At 42.8% G+C, this 17938-nt stretch overlaps 2 protein-coding genes across 12 annotated transcripts in view; one reads left to right on the forward strand and one right to left on the reverse strand.

The window, feature by feature from the left end:
• Positions 1-1819: 1819 nt before the first annotated feature.
• Positions 1820-10776, reverse strand: UTP18 (UTP18 small subunit processome component). Its single transcript, XM_056338057.1, has 14 exons — positions 10365-10776; positions 10076-10203; positions 9876-9971; positions 9156-9235; positions 8846-8931; positions 8389-8514; positions 7363-7537; positions 6923-7023; positions 6012-6102; positions 5562-5685; positions 4493-4667; positions 3747-3889; positions 2649-2708; positions 1820-1970 (listed from the first exon to the last, which is right to left on the reverse strand). Exons 1-13 carry the CDS (start codon positions 10725-10727, stop codon positions 2684-2686), a joined length of 1713 nt encoding a protein of 570 aa, XP_056194032.1. The 5' UTR covers positions 10728-10776; the 3' UTR covers positions 1820-1970; positions 2649-2683.
• A 246-nt stretch (positions 10777-11022) lies between these two features.
• Positions 11023-17938, forward strand: part of MBTD1 (mbt domain containing 1) — a 31830-nt gene continuing 24914 nt past the window's right edge. For 2 of the 11 annotated variants that reach the window (XR_008820273.1, XM_056329083.1), the window contains exons 1-2: positions 11029-11460; positions 12808-12855. Coding sequence is in view for 6 of the 11 variants with exons in the window: in XM_056329083.1 (XP_056185058.1) it covers positions 11440-11460; positions 12808-12855 (69 nt within the window). In the remaining 5 variants the exon portion in view is untranslated. The other 9 variants (XM_056329140.1, XM_056329132.1, XM_056329157.1 and 6 more) reach the window with 9 other exon arrangements.

The raw sequence follows: 17938 nt of genomic DNA on the forward strand, positions 1-17938 counted from the left end.
ATACAAGAGCATACAGCACCTCAGTATGTCTTCTAACGCTTTATTTACTCTCCTGCTTTATCCAACCTGGACCTCTTACAACCAGAAGTCGGGGGGGTGGGGTAAGGAAGAACGTCAGGGTTGTGCTCATGCTAAATTAACAAGCCCAGGAACCCATTAATCCTCAGGTCCTAATTCTACATCTGCCAATGACTTGCTCTATGGCTTTGAAGCACTAGATTTGGGATGTTTTATTTTAATTTTTAATGGGTTAAATACAAAAGCATGAGCTGCACAAAGAGTGGCACGGTCTCAGGCCAAGTAGTTTAAATGGTATTAATACTTCAGAAACTTCAGTGAGATTTGGTAAAAGATTTGATATATTTAAAACCCTACCTTTTTAGAAGTCTTTGATTCAAAATTATTTAATAATTTTGTGGATGAAGTCACACTACTTCAGCTCCCTTAATGCTAAAATAGAGATTAATAATCAAGGCAAAGCATGTAGATAACCACAAGCAAAACCTCACTCACCAGCAGTGCCGTCCCAGAAGTCCCCAAATCAGTGATTATGTCAAGTCCCCGAACCAGTGATTACATGCTGCCCTCTAGTGAAGTCGTAAACCCGTTCCAGCACCCAGATCTCTATACCAAAACCTCAGACCCAGCCAGACTTCAGCAAGATCTGTTCATAAACAGAAGTATCCTACAGCAAGCAACTTACATGTGTTTATAATTTAATTTTATTCTTCCATACCAGGGGTCCTTAGTTTGGGTTCAGCACTACAGTAAGGTTCAACGCTGTGGACAATTTAACACCTCCAGAGCATATTCTGCTTTTTCCTCCAGTTTGTGAAGTGAAGGTCTCATCTTAAAATGAACCACTGGCAAAATCATTTTAAAAACCTGTTACATCAGAAAACACAATATTCTGTTCTTTTAAAACAGTATGACACGAATTTAACAAGCAGCTGGTATATTTAAAATTTTTTACAGGGTTCTCAAATTAGCTTTTTCTCATGTTCAGAGTACCCTACTGTAATGCCACCTTCACTGAAGGCTTAACAACTTCACTGTGGTTACTGGAGCACCTTGGCTCTTGATGCTATTGCCCAAAAAGCTCCCTCATGTGAAATGGACAGACACATTAGTCACAATTTATTCTCAAGGCAGGGTTTCTGTGGTAGCAGATCCCTAGCCAAGTTTTTGTTCATGCATTTAAGCAGACAGTCCCTTCAGGAACAAGGCGATCAGAGATGCAGTATCTGGCATCAGATGAAGAACCCGTAACGACGGCTGCAAAAGCTGTCCTTCCTAGGTGACCCTAATGCCATCAGTATTTCACTATTGATTTAAAAATCTAGTATCAAGTGTTAATGAGGATGGTTTGCTTGCCACAAGACAGACAGGAATAGGGTGTTCCTGGAGAATTAAAGCCACATTACACACAGCTGGTTTTGTGACACACAGGCAGCAGTAAGCACAACTGAGGGTGCTCTTTCTCACTTTTAGTTTAGGCTACCTTGAAACTATACCTGGCCCAGTATGCTGGGATGAACTACAACAGCTGCAGCAACAGGGTTCCAAGCTAACTTGCACCTCCAGTCCACAAAACACTGTTTCCAACCCAGCTCGAAGTGAACACAGCTGATGGGAAAGTGCAAGTCTAAACAAATGGAGCAGAGGTTACAGTTTACACAAAACTTTTCTGTTTCAGCACTGGAACGCTTCATAGACTCATGATAACTAGACACATTTAAGCACTTCTTGAAGACATGAGCTGAATAACAAGCATCAAGATCTACTTAAGTCATTTGTTTACAAAAACCATCGGAAAAAGTTGGAACAACTTGCCTGGAAACTTATCGGGTGCATTTATTAAGAACAACATTCAAAACCACAGAAGTTATATTAGGATTTTAGAGCTTCTGTATAAAATAAAAAAGCTTGTTTGATTTTGTCAGTCTACTCGCATCTGCAGGTTACAACACCTAGGGAAAGATGAGTACAGAGAATTTTGTTAGTATCTTCCGAACATTTAGCCATCGCAAAATTTGATGCAAGCTTCACATGCAGAAGATGTACCTGCTTCCTGTCTGAACAAGTTGAGCTTCCAACCATTAATACATTATGGGTCAAACAACTGCTGTATTACTGCCAAGGCTACAGGTCTTCCCAGTTTTGCAAGAAGAGTCTAAAGTGTATAATAAAGTCCTATCTGCACACAAGCTACACTTCAAACTTCAGAAATTTATGTAACCTAAATTTGAAATTACATTATGTAGAGTCATGCCGGCTCACTTCCACGACTTTGTAACAGGATCAAGCCAAGTATCTGCCAGGCTACAGCTGCTTTTGACAGCACTGCCTAGGGGTTTGACTCAAACACATACAGGTTTTTAAGAACTGCTGTCAACAGGACTGAGCACGGCTTTAGATAGAACTACCAACTCCCTGTACGAGTATTAGTAAGACAAGCTGAGACTGTCAAGCCAAGCCTGACTTCTGCCCATCACGTGGAGCCAACTACACATGTGATCCAGACAGAACAGTTTAAAACTACACAGTATTAAGAATTTCTTGTTGCCATCTATAGAGAGGTGGAGACAGCAAAATGAAAATAAGGTTCCTCTAGACAATGTTGTCAACAGTTCGAGTGCTACTTTTACCTGAGTTACCGGTCCCCTATCTCCTGTATCTTCTTTTAAAAATCTGAATAATGTTTCAGCCTGAAAAAAAAAGTTGAGAGATTTAAAGCTTTTCAGTAACCTGTTAACAACACAAAGAAGCAACAACTCTTCCGCAGCGTCACTGAGTGCTCTTAGCTAATCTGAAACACGAGTGTAGCAAAAGATAGCAATGATCCACAAGCCACATTTACTTCAAGTGCCATTATAATATGCAGTTCAAGTTCAAATAAAGGACAAATCACAAGATTTAGTCACACTTTTTAGACCCGCTTGAATCTTTTTGTAAATTCTCCCTGTCAGACTTTGCAGATTATTAAAGTCTCACACTAAAAATACAGTTTTTCATGTATCACATGAAGTCAGTTTAAAAAAAAAAAACCAACCAAACATTCCTGCTCAGTTATTACCACTCCTTACCCCTGACCACACCAGCAGGAAAAAAAAAAAACACTGACACCACTTCTCCCTTCTCACAAAAAGGCTAAAGTTAAGCTTATGCTAGTCAGACATCAACCACAGAGTTCCACTTCCACATTGAAACTAGGATTTTAGAATCGAATTGTCAGCTGGCAAGATAATGCATTTACTCCTAGCTCCTCACAATAAGCCACAAAGTCTTGCTACATGCACTACCCAGCACCCGCAGCGAGCCTTCAGACTTTCTGAGCCCCAGCGCTCACCACAGGATCACAGGATGGCTGGGGGTGGAAAGGACCTCTGAAGCTCAATGAGAACAAACCAATGCCAGATACAGAAGTTAACACCAAAGCAGAGATGTTCTCTTTCAATCCTCTAAATAATTTTTCTTTTAACGGGGTGAGCATCCAGTACCTGGCTTTCTGCATCTTACATTATTTCAGAACAGGACAATGACAGTTCTGCCAGGGATGTCTGCAGTAATGTGTATTTTAATCAGACAATAACCAAGGCTCATGCTCCAGAAAGGAAAGCCAGCTGTGCACTCAGTGAAGTCCTCAGGTGAAATTCAGATCACAAAGTCAGATCTTATCATTTACAAGTCATCTGCTCCATCTCACAGAAGACAAACACAATTAACCAACCAAACTTAGTACATACCTAAATAACAAAGCTTTGCCTTTGTTATTTGCTACAGAGAAAAAACCACTTCTGGGAGAAAAGTCCATAGATTGCGCAAGATAAATCTGTTTTCTTCTGAACACCGGGAAGTTTGAGAATACAGTATATGAAGGAATGTGTACCTATTGAGAAATAGGTCATTAGTTATAAGCTAGGAAAGAGCCACTAAAACGCAAATTAAAGTACAAATTTAAAATTGAAGGTCAATTAAGTTCAAATGTGCAGTTACATGCCTATTCTACACCACACTATATTGAGCTCTATGGGAGAAAAGGTGCAGGGAACACACTAGGAAGCCAGTTATTGCAACTCATTTGCTTTTAAGTAATTACATCAAGCAGTAAAAATAAGATTCAAAACTCTCAGATTAATTCAATAGTTCCACTGTTGGCCAGAATTCTGACAAGGCTGGCAAAATTTTGAATGAACTAGGAAAAACACCACATAATAAAACCATTACAGTTAACAGCTGCCAAAAAATCACATTTGTTGCCGAGTTATGTTTACAGCACTAAAATAAGGGCATTTTGGTAAACTAGACCCTAAAATGTTATTTCCAGAAAAACTCACATGAAAAAATGTACAGTATCTTGTACATATCCTGATCTACCCAGTCCTGCAGATTTTGCAGTATCTGTATCAGCTCAGTATCAGTTTTATTATGTCACCAGAAACATTTTTGATCAAGACACAAAAAAAGGTTGCCCTAAAGAAGCTGGACATACCAACTTGACAGCCTCATCAGTTTCACGGGAAGCCACTGCCAAGATTTCTGTGGTGGGATTGAAGGTCACACATGTAGCAGATGTAACGAGGTTCATTATGGCTTTAACTGGTTTAGGATGTTTTTCTCTGAGGCAGACATCAGTAGTATATAAATTTACAACTCCAGAAGCCGAACTAAAAAAAAGAAATTAACAGAGACTAAACAATGAAAAATGTAACATTTAGAGTACATATTACCTTGTTTCCTATAGCCACCATTCAACTAAAAACCTAACTACCAATTATTTACTGGAGTTTGTAATTATATTTTGTTTGGAGCTCCATTTTGCTTTGGAGTTTCTAAGAGTAGAGGGGTTTGTTTGGGATTTATTTTCTATATGAAGAGATACACTTCACTGAACAGCCTTGGTACGTCCATCTCTTGCACAGAATTAATTCAAAGCAATGAGAGCTTAGCATCAAAAGATCCTGAAATACTTTCAAATTTTGTTTTTTTTTTTTATACCCTATAGTGTAAGGCCACTTCAAAAATCTTCGATAGTGGGCTAAGAAAAGGCATACTGCACTGAAGTATTTGCTAGTCTCATTTAGAATTGACACACTAGCTGAAGTTGTACCTCTGTTAAGTATACCCGGAGAAGCACTTTCAAGCTTTCAGCTTTTGAGTTGAGGAAACTTTTCAAATGCTAACATGCTGTCTTGCAGAAGCCAGATGAGGCATATAGGAAAAATAACGGGAAAAGGGGGAGGAGCTGGAATTGACATTTATGCTACAGAATTTGTGATTTCAGTCAGTATGGTTTCAAAATTAACTACTAAAGCCATATATGGCAACAGTAACACATTAGGAGCGATACTGGTATGGAGTGTGTTACAGTATTTCAGATGTACGCAGAACAAATCAAGTCATTATCATAAAACAGGCAATAGTCATCTATTCACATCCACTCTAACCTTATTAAAGCCAAACTTATTCCCTCTTCCTGCACTCTCACCAGCCACCAATAAACTTACTGAAGAACTTAAAAAGTTAAAATAGCAAGAAGCTGTCAAATCCAAGTTACTTACCCACATGCCACATACTGGTTATTTTTTGAAACAGCAATGCACTTTCCTTCCAGACAACCTTCATCTTCAAATTTGTGCAGACACTTTCTGCTTCTCACATCCCAAATGAAAACTTCACCTTCCTCTGGTTGCAGGATAAAGTAGAAGATTATAGAAACCACACATAGACAAACAGTGTGTTCTGTATTTTGTTAAAATAAAGCTGATTACATGACAACTATTAGCTCATTTACAACTACCAAAGGTAGGGTTGTTTGTTTTTTTTTAATATGAACTACAGGCATAATAGAATAGTTAACTCCATTCTTTAATGCCCAATCACTCGATAGTTATTTTTAGGTAAAATACTGGCATAAAGTCTCTTAGTTATCTTTGAAAAATAATAGGTGACTGAAGAACTTACACAATTGGAATAGAATTATGATGAGTGCTGTTTGAGAGAATACTTACTTGAATAGCTATATATTTTACTGCTGTCTGGAGTGAAAGCAGATGCAGTGCATCTTCCGTTTACCTTCATAGTGCTAATCAGTTCCTTTGTCTATAGAATGAAGAACAATGGTCACAATGATACTACCAAAAACCTGTAGGAAAGTTGTTTCCCTACACCTGTCCTAGGAAAAAATCTTTATTTAGCTACACTAACATTAAAAGAACAGCATCAACATTGTCAGTGCCTACAGACCGGAGCACAAGCCGATGCTCATGAGTCCATGATCAATTTATTACCACCACACAACCACAGCTAGTTCAATAAACACTCGTTTGCTGAAGGGTCTTCGTTATATAATGGAACTAAACTTTCGTTTTAAAAAACATTTTTCCTAGTAAAAGTTTAAAACAGACCCAGCTGCCATCATGTGGCATTTTAAAGTTTAACTGAAACAATTCTATATGTGTTATGAATCACAGTAGACGACATGATTCATGAACATGACACACAAGCACGCACTAGCGCTATTCCCAAAAAAGCAGTCCTGTACTTCTCCCACCCTCAGACGCCTGTTTCCACATCGAGGCCGTTTCTTTTGTTAACACAGCATTCATGTAATCAGCCAAAATACATTGACATAGGCCTTGTCTCCACAGAAAGCTTAAAACCCCATGAGACTCCCGTCTTGGCTCCACCAGTCCCAAAGAAAACAGCACAGTCAAAAAAAATTCTCAGACACCCCAAAAAAATTTTCTAAAGCTACAGCTAGTTGATTCAGCAGCTCATTTTTGAAGGCTGTCACAGTATGTGTCACACCTTTGTTTCAACTGAAAGCTAGATTGCTTTTCAGGTTAAATACAAGCAAGCAGATGCAACAGGAAAGAGGTATGAATTAACTGAAGCAACATGAACCATGAAGAGAATCTACCTTCATTGACAACAAGTGAAGATAACCTGAAGTTCCAGTTAGAAGCATAAAAGATCCATCTGGAGAGAGTTCAAAGCTTTTGAGAAATCTTTCCTCCACACCTTTAAAAAGAGATTGAGAACTTCAAATTGTCATAATTCATTCTTTTCCCTCAACATTCAGAGGTATGACGAAGATGAGTAAGACCTGAATACACTTCAGCTTTTCTGTAATATACTGCTGCAGTAAAGCTACAGCTCAGCCTTGGTTGTGTGACCATTAGCTTTTAATATCACAGACAAATTAAAGCCAAGAGGTACTGGAGTAAATATCCCCAAAGACAAAGTAAAAATACCACCACCACCAATTCACTGCACCTCCTTTTAAAGCAAATTCATACGCCATCTCAATTTGGGACAGCTTTAGTTATGCCCAGACACTTACAGCATTCTAAAACGTACCTCTTACTTTCTGTACGGGAATAATACTTCCACTCATCATGTCATACACAAAGAACATGTTATGGTGAGTCCCAGTGGCTACAACTTGTTCTCCATCAACACTGAAACAAGCCTTATAAATTGGAAAACTCTCCAAATAGATGCTCTGTATTCTTGGATTCCTTATACCATCAACCTTCAAAAAACCCAACAGATTATCATATTAAGGAACATACCAAGTACTTGTACGTAACAAATTCATTATCAACTAGCCAGTACAAGGGACTCTAACAGTAGGAGGTACACCAGTTTGAAGCATTAATTTCTTCCTCTCTTCTCAGTCTACAAGTAACCTGGCTCTTGGCTTCTCACGCTGTATTACCAGGCACTCCCAAGCCTTCCTGGATATACTTCACATCTCTTAACCTTCCCTGCCTTGCCTGTGCTCGATTCAACTAATCACATCCATTGTGCTTAGTTAAAAAGGAAACATTTAGTTCACCTTCTTATTCCCTGTAGCCCCATGAGAGTATAAAATTCAATTCATGTCTTTGACCATTTCACTGACATGTTGAAAGTTCCTAAAGTTACAGACTTTAGTTTTCAGAGCAGGGCAGGACTGTCCAAGGATGAGTAGCTTCCTGCCGCAGTACACTCTTAACCCCCGAAATGATTGCACAGCAATATTACATTTTCAACTTAAAGTGGACTACTCCCCAGATGATGGGCTTTACAAACTTAAGGAAAAAAAAAAAAAGTCTCTTTAGTCCTCCTCACTCCAAACCTTAAAGCCAAACATGTCTCAAACCAAATCTTCAACTAAAAAAATCTGATACAACCAAGTCTGCTCATACTCTGTGTGATATCAAGTCACAGATGGAAATTTCTTTACAATGGAACCCAGTTCCATTGTAAACACAGATGTTACAACCCCTGTGTGCACAGGAGAGAAAACGAAATCTATCATTCCAGGCTGTTTCAGGTATACTTAGCAGAAAAGGTTCTGTATTAGTAGCCATTTACACAGCATAGATTTAAATTCTTCACCTGAAAGAGTGACACAGATCGATCATGTCCAGCAGTCATGACTACTTGAGCAGAGGGATGAAACTGCACTGTCGCCAGTCTTCCATCAGCAAAACGTTCCTGATTAGCAGGCAAGCAGGTGCTAATCTAGAACACAGATCAAACACTTTAAATAAAGTCAAAAAACTGACTCTTATCCTGATGAACAGCTGATTTAATTGCTCTTTAATCCACAAGAACAAGATCTCAAACTCTATGATGAAGTTTCATACAGCATAAGCAGTACCTCAATTTATTGTTTCATGCTTTCACGATGTGAACCATCAAATTTGTCCAACTGCTTACTCTCTAGAGTTCCCAGTTAGAGATGCCAAGAAGAAATTCATTGGATCACTAATTTTACTACCCAAACAGCAACCAAGAAGCCAAAGCATGCACATGGGTCACAATGAAGCAAAAAGATAAGGCTTGCCTTTACCTTCAAAATACCTCTCGGCAAGGACTCTGAGTTTGATATGAAAGTGCCAGTCTTGCAGAGCAGATCATCATCTTCATCACTGTCACCTAATTAAAAGAAAGGCTAGTTCCACAAACACCCCCACACCAAAACCTACAGATTCCTCACAAAAAAGATTAAATCAAAGCACACTGAAAGAAGGAATAGAACTAACTTATCCAGCATATTATCACACTACTGAAACCGAGAAAACATTTAAAATAGTTCTTTTCTAAGAAACTGAATAGGAAAACAAAGAAGTGCTTATTAGAATAGCAATGAATTTATTTACTGTCACTTGCAGTCCTTTTGGATTTCTTCCTGGTTTTTAAGTCAGCCCAGGCAGGAACTCCTCCCATAGCTCGCTGAAACCTAGCGAGAGAAGGGCAAAAGGGAAAAAAACACCATCACACAGCTCAGAAAGTAGCATCCTTCTATGTGTTAAGTACCTATGAGATGTATAGTCACAGTTTTGTGAGGTTCCTTGCACCCACAACACTATGCAAGTTTTTTAAAGTTTCACCCAGCTTTCTGTGTTTCACTTACTTCCTGAAAACTGAAGCAAAACTATACCAAACATGAAAGCACTGCTCTTTGGGATGATATTAACTAATAGCATAAGATGACACCAAAACATCTGAAGTTCTGTTTTGCTACTGGCCATACCCACATTTCAGCTCATTCTTATATACCGTACCAAGTTAGTATCATCCATGCCCCTATTTCTGAAGCTATACATAACTATAAAATTCTGGTATAACTCCCTAGAAAATAAATTAGTTTGTGCACCTCTACTAAAGCAAGTATTAAACAAGTTCATCTAGGCAATGCTAATGTGCATTTTATTTACTATTCTTATTATTTTGGCTTTAAAAATACTGCAAGAAGCACTGCCTTTAAGCAGGCCACACGAATAGCGTGGGTAAAGAGGAAAATTAATTTGATGACTAAGTGTCACATAAATGTGTCTTATCTTAATAAAGACAGCCACAAAAACATTAGTGAAACTCACTGTTCTTCAAGTCTCTGCTTTAGCTTTTTCTTCGTAAGTGTCTTCTCAGCATCACTTTTCATGAAATCTTTCCGATACTTATGGGTCATATCAACACTAGAGGGAAAAAACAGACAAAACAGTTAGATCATTCAAGGTGAAGCCAGTTACAGTCACTCTGAAGCATGATATGTAACTCCCCCCCACAAACTTGAACTTACTTTTCATCAGCTTCATCATCTTCATCCACCCAGACTGGCTTTTTAGAGACGAATTTACTTTTTGCTTCGTTTTCTACTTCCGAATCACTAGAGTCTCTCTGGAAACCTCTGCTCTCTGTGGCATTAAACTGCAAACAACCAAACAGGCAGCTTAAGCCCAGCCACGGGTCGGTGCGGGGAGATGGGGAACGGGCAGGGGGCCGAAGCCAGCACCAGCCCTGCTCGAGGCCGCCCCCCCGCCCCAGGAGAAGGCACCGGGCGAGAACCGCCCGCCAGCCCCCAGCCCTACCCGCGGAGGGTCAGCCAGGCGCTGCAGCAGCTCCTCCTCCTCCACGCCGAGACTAGCGCCGAACACCAGCTCCTCCAGCTCCCGCTCGGCGCCCGACGGGCAGCCAAGCACCTCCCGGTGCCAGGCGCGGCGAGCGGCCTCCGCCGCTGCCTGCACAGCCGCGGCCCGCTCAGCCGGCGCCACCGCGCTTGGCTGCTGCCCCCTCGCTGCTAGCTTCGTTCGCCTCATTTTCTTTACGTTCTTCATTTTTTTTACTTTCGTTGTTTTGTTTGTTTTGTTTATTTTCTTTATTTTCGTTGTTTTCGTTGCTTTCTTCGTTATCTGCGCCGCAGCCGGGCCAGGGCGGGGTGCCGCGCGCCCCATACCTCCTCACGGCGCCGCCGGAACCGGAAAGTGTGCGGCGCGTCACGTGACAGCTCCTCTTATACAGCCTCCCTCGCCCCGCCCCCGATCGTGATAGGCTCGCACCGCCGCCCCTCCTCTCCCCGCGTGACCCGGCCACTTCCCCCGCCTCCAGGCGCCGTCACGTGACCCCCTTTCTTTGCTTTCCCTCCCTCCCCCCTACCCCGCGCTCCACGTGATGCGGCCCGCGGCTGGGCCGCCCCATCGCGCGGCCAGGGGGGGCGCCCCCACCCCCGCCCGGCAACAGGCGCCCCCGAGCGGCATCTCAGCCGCCTCCCCGTGCGCGCCACCACCCGTCTCAAGGCACGGCGAGCGGCGGCGGGGCCGCTCCCCTCTCCTAAGCTCTACCCTAGCGCTGGGCATCCTCCTCCGCGCTGCGAATGGTTTGGCCCGGAGGGGGTACGGCGAGCGAGGAAGCCCCAGCCAGGCGGGAGCCCAATGAGGGCGCGCGGTGGGCTGGGCGCCGCGCCTGCGCAGCGCCGTATGCTAATGTTGTTGATGTTCCGGCGCCCGGAGTTGGGTTTCTTTCTCTGGCGGAGTGAGAGGCTGAACTTTCCAGGCCGCCTCCTGCCCCGCCGGGCCCGGCCCCTCGCAGGGGGAGGCGGCAGGCGGAGGGGGCCGAGCCGAGGGGAGGGGGCAGAGGCAGCGGGCGTCTCCTGCCCATGAGGGCCTGATGGAAAACACAAAGGACCTGGTGAGTAGCGCAGCCCGCGGGAGGCGGCAGCCGCTGAGGGGGGCGAGCGGGGCGGCTGGTGCCTGAGGGGAGCGAGCGGGGGAGGCGGGGGCGCTGAGCGTTCCCCCCGGTGCCTGCGGCGGGGGAGGCCGCCGGCCGCACCTGTGTGTGAGGGGGGCAGCCCCGGAGCCCTCCCGCTGTGGGGCGGGGATGGGGCTGGGGGTGCGGGGCCGGTGGGCGCCGCCGCGGAGAGCTGCCGGCGGGGCAGCCCGGGGCCGAGCGGCTCCCCCCGGGGTGGCGGAGCCTGTCAGGGGCCGCGGGCACGTGGGGGCGGCGGGGGCCCCTTTGTGCCCGGCCCGGCGGGGGCTGTGCCGGGGCTCGGCCGCCCCACGGCGCTGCCTGCGGGCGGGGGCCGGGGGGCAGCTCCGCCGAGTGCCGCCCCCCCCCGCGGGCTCCCCTCACGCTGCAGCCCCGGGGGTGCAGCCCCCGGCCACGCTCGCAGGGGCGCCCTTCGCACCAGCCCTGCCAAAGCCGGGGGTTCCCTGCGCCCACCCGCCCCCACCCCCCCGGTTATTTTAATTTCACGCCTGTTTATATCGTGACTTTGTTCCTAACGCGGGCAGCACCAAACCTGCGAAACCAGTTTCACTTTCAGCTTGTTGCTGGAAATGCTTTAAAGTGCAGCGATTTCTGTCCGATGTGGCTTTAAAAAAAAATTTAAAAATCCCTGTTACAAAGCGTATGCTGATTATGGTAGAAACGGCTGCGTGCGAAAAAGTAATTAACTTTAAAATAACGATTTACAACGTGGGTGGCAGCCCTTGTGATATTTCCCATCTAAAACCAGTTAAAACTGTGAGCTGCGGGGCAGCCTTTTGTATTTTGAAATTAAAATTATTTTGCAGGTTTGGGAACCTGCGTTTACTTACTCGTCTGTTGGATTTCTTTATAACAGTCTGGCTTCAGCTTGTAAGGAATGGGGTAAAAAGGCTGAGAGAGCCTAATCTGGGAGCGAAAGCAGTATGTGCTTTTAAACAAAAGCACTTAGTGGGTTAGTAGTTTTTACTCATTGCTTCTGCCTAGGCATCGTGTTGAGGAAGCGTGTAACGTAAGCTAGAGGGAAACATGGCAGAGGAATATACTGTCCGATGTGGAAGTTATTATTTATGCTTCAGGAATTGATTAGCTGTTCCCGAGAGCATCTCGGCTTGTGCAGGTGCAAAGGGTTGTAGGCTGATAGTAACAATTCTCCAACCTTGTTCCCTAAAGAGCTAGGTGACCGGGGCACTAATGATAAATGTGTACAAAAGTTCCCTCTCATTGGCTTTTATTTCGCTTACCCTCTAAAATTTGATTTAATTTTGCAAGGCTTTTGATACCTTCTGCAAACTACTACTGCATACCTTCATTTCTCAGGTAAGTCAGTACACTCTGGGCATGTGTGATATTTTGCTGAATCTGGCTCTGAGCACATGGAATGAATTCAGGTTTGGTTTGGGGTTGGTGGTGTTTTTGGGGTTTTTTTTACCATTTGAATTGTTTGGGTTTTGGTTTTTTTTAATGGTAACACAGTGTTTAAAGTGAAGTATTTGCCTCTTCCAGATGCTCCTGTAAGGGCTTTGTAGAAACATAATGGAATTTGTAACGGATTTTCAGTTTTCTCAAAACTCGGATATTTCACATATTAATCATCACACCCCCCTCCAAAATTGCCTGCTAATTTGATATATTTTTTTATGAAAGAGTCTCCCCTCTTGTGTGAAACCCCCTGGGGAAGAGGCTATGGACAAAACCATTGGCAAACAGCAGAAACTGGCTTCAGACAAAATGCTGTCATACATAGCACATGAAGAGACAGGAAAAAACATTTCTGTAATTTTCCAGCAGAGATTTTACTTATTATAAGAGTGGAAGGCACATTTCCAGATAGAGGTGAGTTGCTTATATAAAAAAAGTAAGTTTGGTTGGTTCTGATTTCCAAGAATCCCAAGATGTTTAGCCTGGGGGGGGGTTGTTTGTTTGTTTTTAATGAAAGCTGAAAGTGTGTTTTCCTTAAATTGGTACCATGTTTGAGTTTTCTTTTTTTTTTTTTTTTTTGTTATGCTATAAGGCACAATTAGACTTCAGTTCCACAGGGGGCGAGCTAGTATTAATACAGTAAATTATTTTGGTCAGCTAACATTCGGAAGAGTTGTAATAAATTGGTTCCGTCGTCCTGTTTCCTTAATGCTAACATGCAGAGCTAAAACTAAGCTTGTAGCATAAAACATTAATGAACTTTCGAAAACAAAAGCTGTGCATCAAATTTAATACCAGCTGGGAAATACAGTATGGGAAATGTACGATTGTTAAGGATATCTGATTAAAGTAAATGTGTCTTATCACAGACCCTGGGCTTGAAGGTTGTGGTGACCTCGTTGCTGACCTTGGCCTCAAATACCATCTGTCCATACTGCTGTCATGATTCTGGGGGTTAGATCTGACTATAGGAAGCAATGCCTATCTCTTTAGGTGCTGGTAGGCCTTTGTTGAGCTACGGCTCTTGTACTCAAAGATCTAAATTGCTGCCCTTCTGAAACCAAGTACCAAATTGATTCAGTAGTAACAGCAGCCACTTTGAGTGGTTTGAAACCTTTGGATCATCCTGCTTTGACCAGGATGCACTTACCCGGGGACAAGAAGTTTGATTACTTAACAATGGGGTGGTTTTTTTGTAGTAAGTTTTCACCTTCAAAACACTTTCCCGTAAATTTTGCCAATATTTGAGCATAGTCGTCATCAAGACACTAAAGCAATTTCCTGAGTAAGTATTTGATGTCTAATTAACATTAAATAGCGTTATTTTATGTTTTGGCCATACATTGTTCACCCTTGTGACCAGTTTTTTATGCTGAAAGAGTAGTTATTAGGCTCAAAGAATGTATGCTGTAATGTGCTGACCAAATTCAACGGTGTGTATATATATGGCTATATGTTAAGAGGGTGAAAAACTAGGTGTTTTTAGTTGGTTTCTTGCTTTTAGGGAAACCGGCTTCCTTAACTATACTATTTTATCGTACCATTTGCCTTGTATAGTGGTTAATTAAGAGTATTTCTTAAAAATAAGTTGTTGCCAAGTATTCATAGGGAGGAGAAGAAGAACAGGAAAATGGGAAGTTGGGCAGAATAAGAAAGCAGTTCTTAAGAGTTCCTTTCTCCACCCATCCCTTCAATAAAGAAAAGTATGCATGAAACCCCCCCAAGCAAATAGTCGTACAGGCTTATTTGCCAGGCCCACTCACCCTAGACTCTGTATTGCTCTGCCTAAAAATCTCCCCTGTTGAGGAACCGGTAATCTGATTAGGAAAATAAGCCTTGGCCAGTATGCCTAAAAGTTTGTCTTGTTCTTTTGTTTGTGCATTGCTTCTGCTTAATGTACTAGTAGACTCCCTCTTAGCAGTGGAGTTACTTAAGCTGCTGCTCTTTCGGTATTAACCAGCTACAAGGTTCTGCATTTTATAGTGAGCCAGACTCCTGCTCAAAGCATGCTTTGCAGATAGGCAGGATGCTATTGCCTTGTTAGAAGGGGAAAGAGCAGTAATCTGGTTCAGTTTTGAGGAAATCATAACCTCGGCATGATTTTTAGTGCTAAATCCAGCTTCTAAGAGTAGGAAACTGTGGGGTGGGTTGGTTGGTTTTCTTGTGTGCCTGCATTGTGAAACGTGGATTCATCTTACTATGGTTGTAATTGTTAGATGGAGTTACTAGAACTGTCAGTCTGTAGTAGGTTTTTTTGAGTGAAGGACCGCATTCTCATGGACAGGGTCTCAAAATTCAGTGGGAACACCTTGCATGGCAAAAAGCTGTTCTTTCTGGGGCTTCCTTCCATTCTAGAGGTCCTGTAGCTACCATGCTTGGGTGGTACTTTGTTAGACAGATAGTATTGCTCATCAGCTGGTAGGGCACGCTGCTGCTCATCTCTTGCAAGAACTGAGCAGGGATTGCAGGCGGCTGCTGTTACCAAAGCAGCTGCTTTATCTCTGTTATGGTTCTGTTTGAGGCATGCGTCGTCCTTTTTGTGAGGATGCTGCGTTTGACCTTTGGAGTTCAGAGTTGTAGCCTGACATTTTTCTGTTTCAGATGTTAGAGGTCCTGTTCTTTTGCAAACTCCATCTAAGTTCTGCAGGAAGGGTTATCAGAGATGCCGCTTGCTGTTCACTTGTTGCTACAAATTGTGTTTCAACAGGAGTTAAAAAGAACTTTAGTGGTGTTTATTATCAAAATAGAAATGTTTTGATCTGCTCTAGAAAAATTCCAGCATAAGTATTTGCATATCAACTTCCCTAACTTCCACCTACTTCTGCGCACAAAGTACTTTGTATTTTTTTTGTTGTAAAACTGTACCTTTTCTAAGTCTCACAAAGCATATTCTGAGTAGTTTCCCCAGAATTACAGTCCAGGTAATAGCTATAAATTAACATTTAGAATGTCCTGTGTAAATTATCTGGCAAACGTGGTCATCTTCTGGAAAAAGCTTGAATAAAAACGTTGTATAAGAACTACAGGATTATTTTAAAACAATAAGCAAAGCTGTTGTTTTGAATTGCTCATAACTTGAACTGGGACAATTTGTCCAAACTTAAAGTATGTGGAAAGGTGATATGCGAGACTTGTTTTGACTCTGTAGTTAAACTCTACACACTTGATTGTTGCTACTTAGGTACTTGTATAATGCCGAAGAATAATTTTCTTCGTTGAGGGCCCGACTTCCCATACAGAAACTGAAAATGTTTTCTTTCTCATCTGCGGATGCTTTGGCAAAGAGACCTTGGCAGTAATATTGATGTTCTAAATCTGTGATGCAGAAGAAGAACAAAAAAGAGCCAACTGTGCTCTCGTGGTATGTGCAGTTGCCACCTTGCACCATGCTTCAGCTTGCTTTACAGCAGCCAGTCTGCCCAGTGTGCCACTGGTCTTGCCTCCAGCTTCCCATTTCTTCTTCCACTTTCTCCTGCAGTGGGAGCAGTGCTGCCTATAGTTTCTCTGCTGCAACGCTGGGAGCTGGAGGGACTGTGAACGGGCTGTGCTTCTCTTCCTTCTGAGCTGCTGCAGCATTTCAGACCCCTGCCAGCCAAGTACTGGGCAAGGCAGAACCACCACGTGGGGCCAGAGCTCTGCAGGGTGGAATGCAAAAGGAGTGTCCCAAGGCCACCTGGCACTGCAGCCTCTGGTAAAGAGTGGAGTCTTCCTTTATGTGGGATGAGACCCTCATCTCCTAGTGCAATCAGATCAGTAGGCTTGTGGAGCATGAGGGGATGAGGAAGGAGATCCTGCCCGTGGGCTCTGAAACACCGCTCTTACCTATCCCTAATTCTAGAAAGGATCGTGGTGTTCTGGTATTAGTTATGAAATGGTTAATATGGTATTGCATTTCATTTCTTAGCAGAGGCTGTGGTCAAGGAAAGTTAAATGTTGTGAGGCATTAAGGGGTACATGAAATCTTGAGGAAGATGACTAGTCCGCATGTTTTGATCTGTGAATTACTGGGACTTTGCAGAACACTGTATCCATGGCAACATTGTGCTCAACTTCTGCCTTAATCTGCACACGTGTGCGCACACAAACAAATAACTCATCCTGCATCGTGGTGGCTAATAGGCATCAGTAGTAGCGTACAGGTAAGGCTCGGTACCAGTGCAGGTCAGGGCTAGGTTTCGTTGTGCTGTCCTCTGATTGCAACTGTTACCCTAGCGACTTCAGGCAGATGTCAGTTCCTTCAAGGATTTGTCAAGTTATCCTAAGTTTTGATTGGGTTTAATATAATTGCGAATTGTTGGCTGAGGAACATGTGCATAATTAAAGTTGCACTGACTTTTTTTGCTGGTTTGTTTTTTTTTTCCCAGAGCTGCTTTAAGTGTGTTAGATTTGTTTACCTTATTGCATAACCTTTTGTGCTTACTGGGTTTTGTTTGGGTTTTGGTGGTTGTTTTTTTATTGATTGGATGCTAGGATTGGGTCAGTGTGGAAATCAGTTTTCCCTTTTAACTATAAGGAAATCCTTCCATAATAGGATTTAGTCAGATTGCGAAGAGGAATAGCGACTATTATAATAAAGGGATAGCGTGGCAGAAAAAGGCTCGGATGAGATCCAACAATAAAGATGTTCAGGCATATACTCTCTAGGAAAGGGATTTGGGGAATTACTGTGATGAAATCTTAAAGCTATGAATCCAAATGCAATTCAAGAAGGGAAAGTCCAATCACATGTTACTGTTTTTCTGCCTACAGTGACTTTTAAATAAAATGAGCTCTTGGAAAAGGAAGTAGAGGCCAAGGCTTTCATAATATTTTTTTCTGCTTTTTTGGCTGTACTTCATTCTCCTAACTTGTGCTTCTGTTGTGGAATTTTTCTTCTCTTTATCTGTTATTCTGTCAAACTTAGTATACTGACACTGTTAAGGATAATGGAAATACTTTAAGCTAAAAAATTTTAAGATTTCAATGAAGGCAGCTCACACAG

Source organism: Falco biarmicus, chromosome 1 (assembly GCF_023638135.1).
Source record: "Falco biarmicus isolate bFalBia1 chromosome 1, bFalBia1.pri, whole genome shotgun sequence".
Classification (NCBI taxonomy): domain Eukaryota; kingdom Metazoa; phylum Chordata; class Aves; order Falconiformes; family Falconidae; genus Falco; species Falco biarmicus.

What these genes read in the sequence shown, in the direction of transcription:
- UTP18 (XM_056338057.1), bottom strand. Translation starts at nt 10,727, where the DNA reads ATGGGGCGCGCGGCACCCCGCCCTGGCCCGGCTGCGGCGCAGATAACG. An exon ending in GATGATGAAGCTGATGAAAA is followed by an intron (nt 9,972 to 10,075) that starts GTAAGTTCAAGT and finishes TTTTCCCTCTAG; the next exon opens with TGTTGATATGACCCATAAGT. An exon ending in TAAAATATATAGCTATTCAA is followed by an intron (nt 5,686 to 6,011) that starts GTAAGTATTCTC and finishes TCCTGCAACCAG; the next exon opens with AGGAAGGTGAAGTTTTCATT.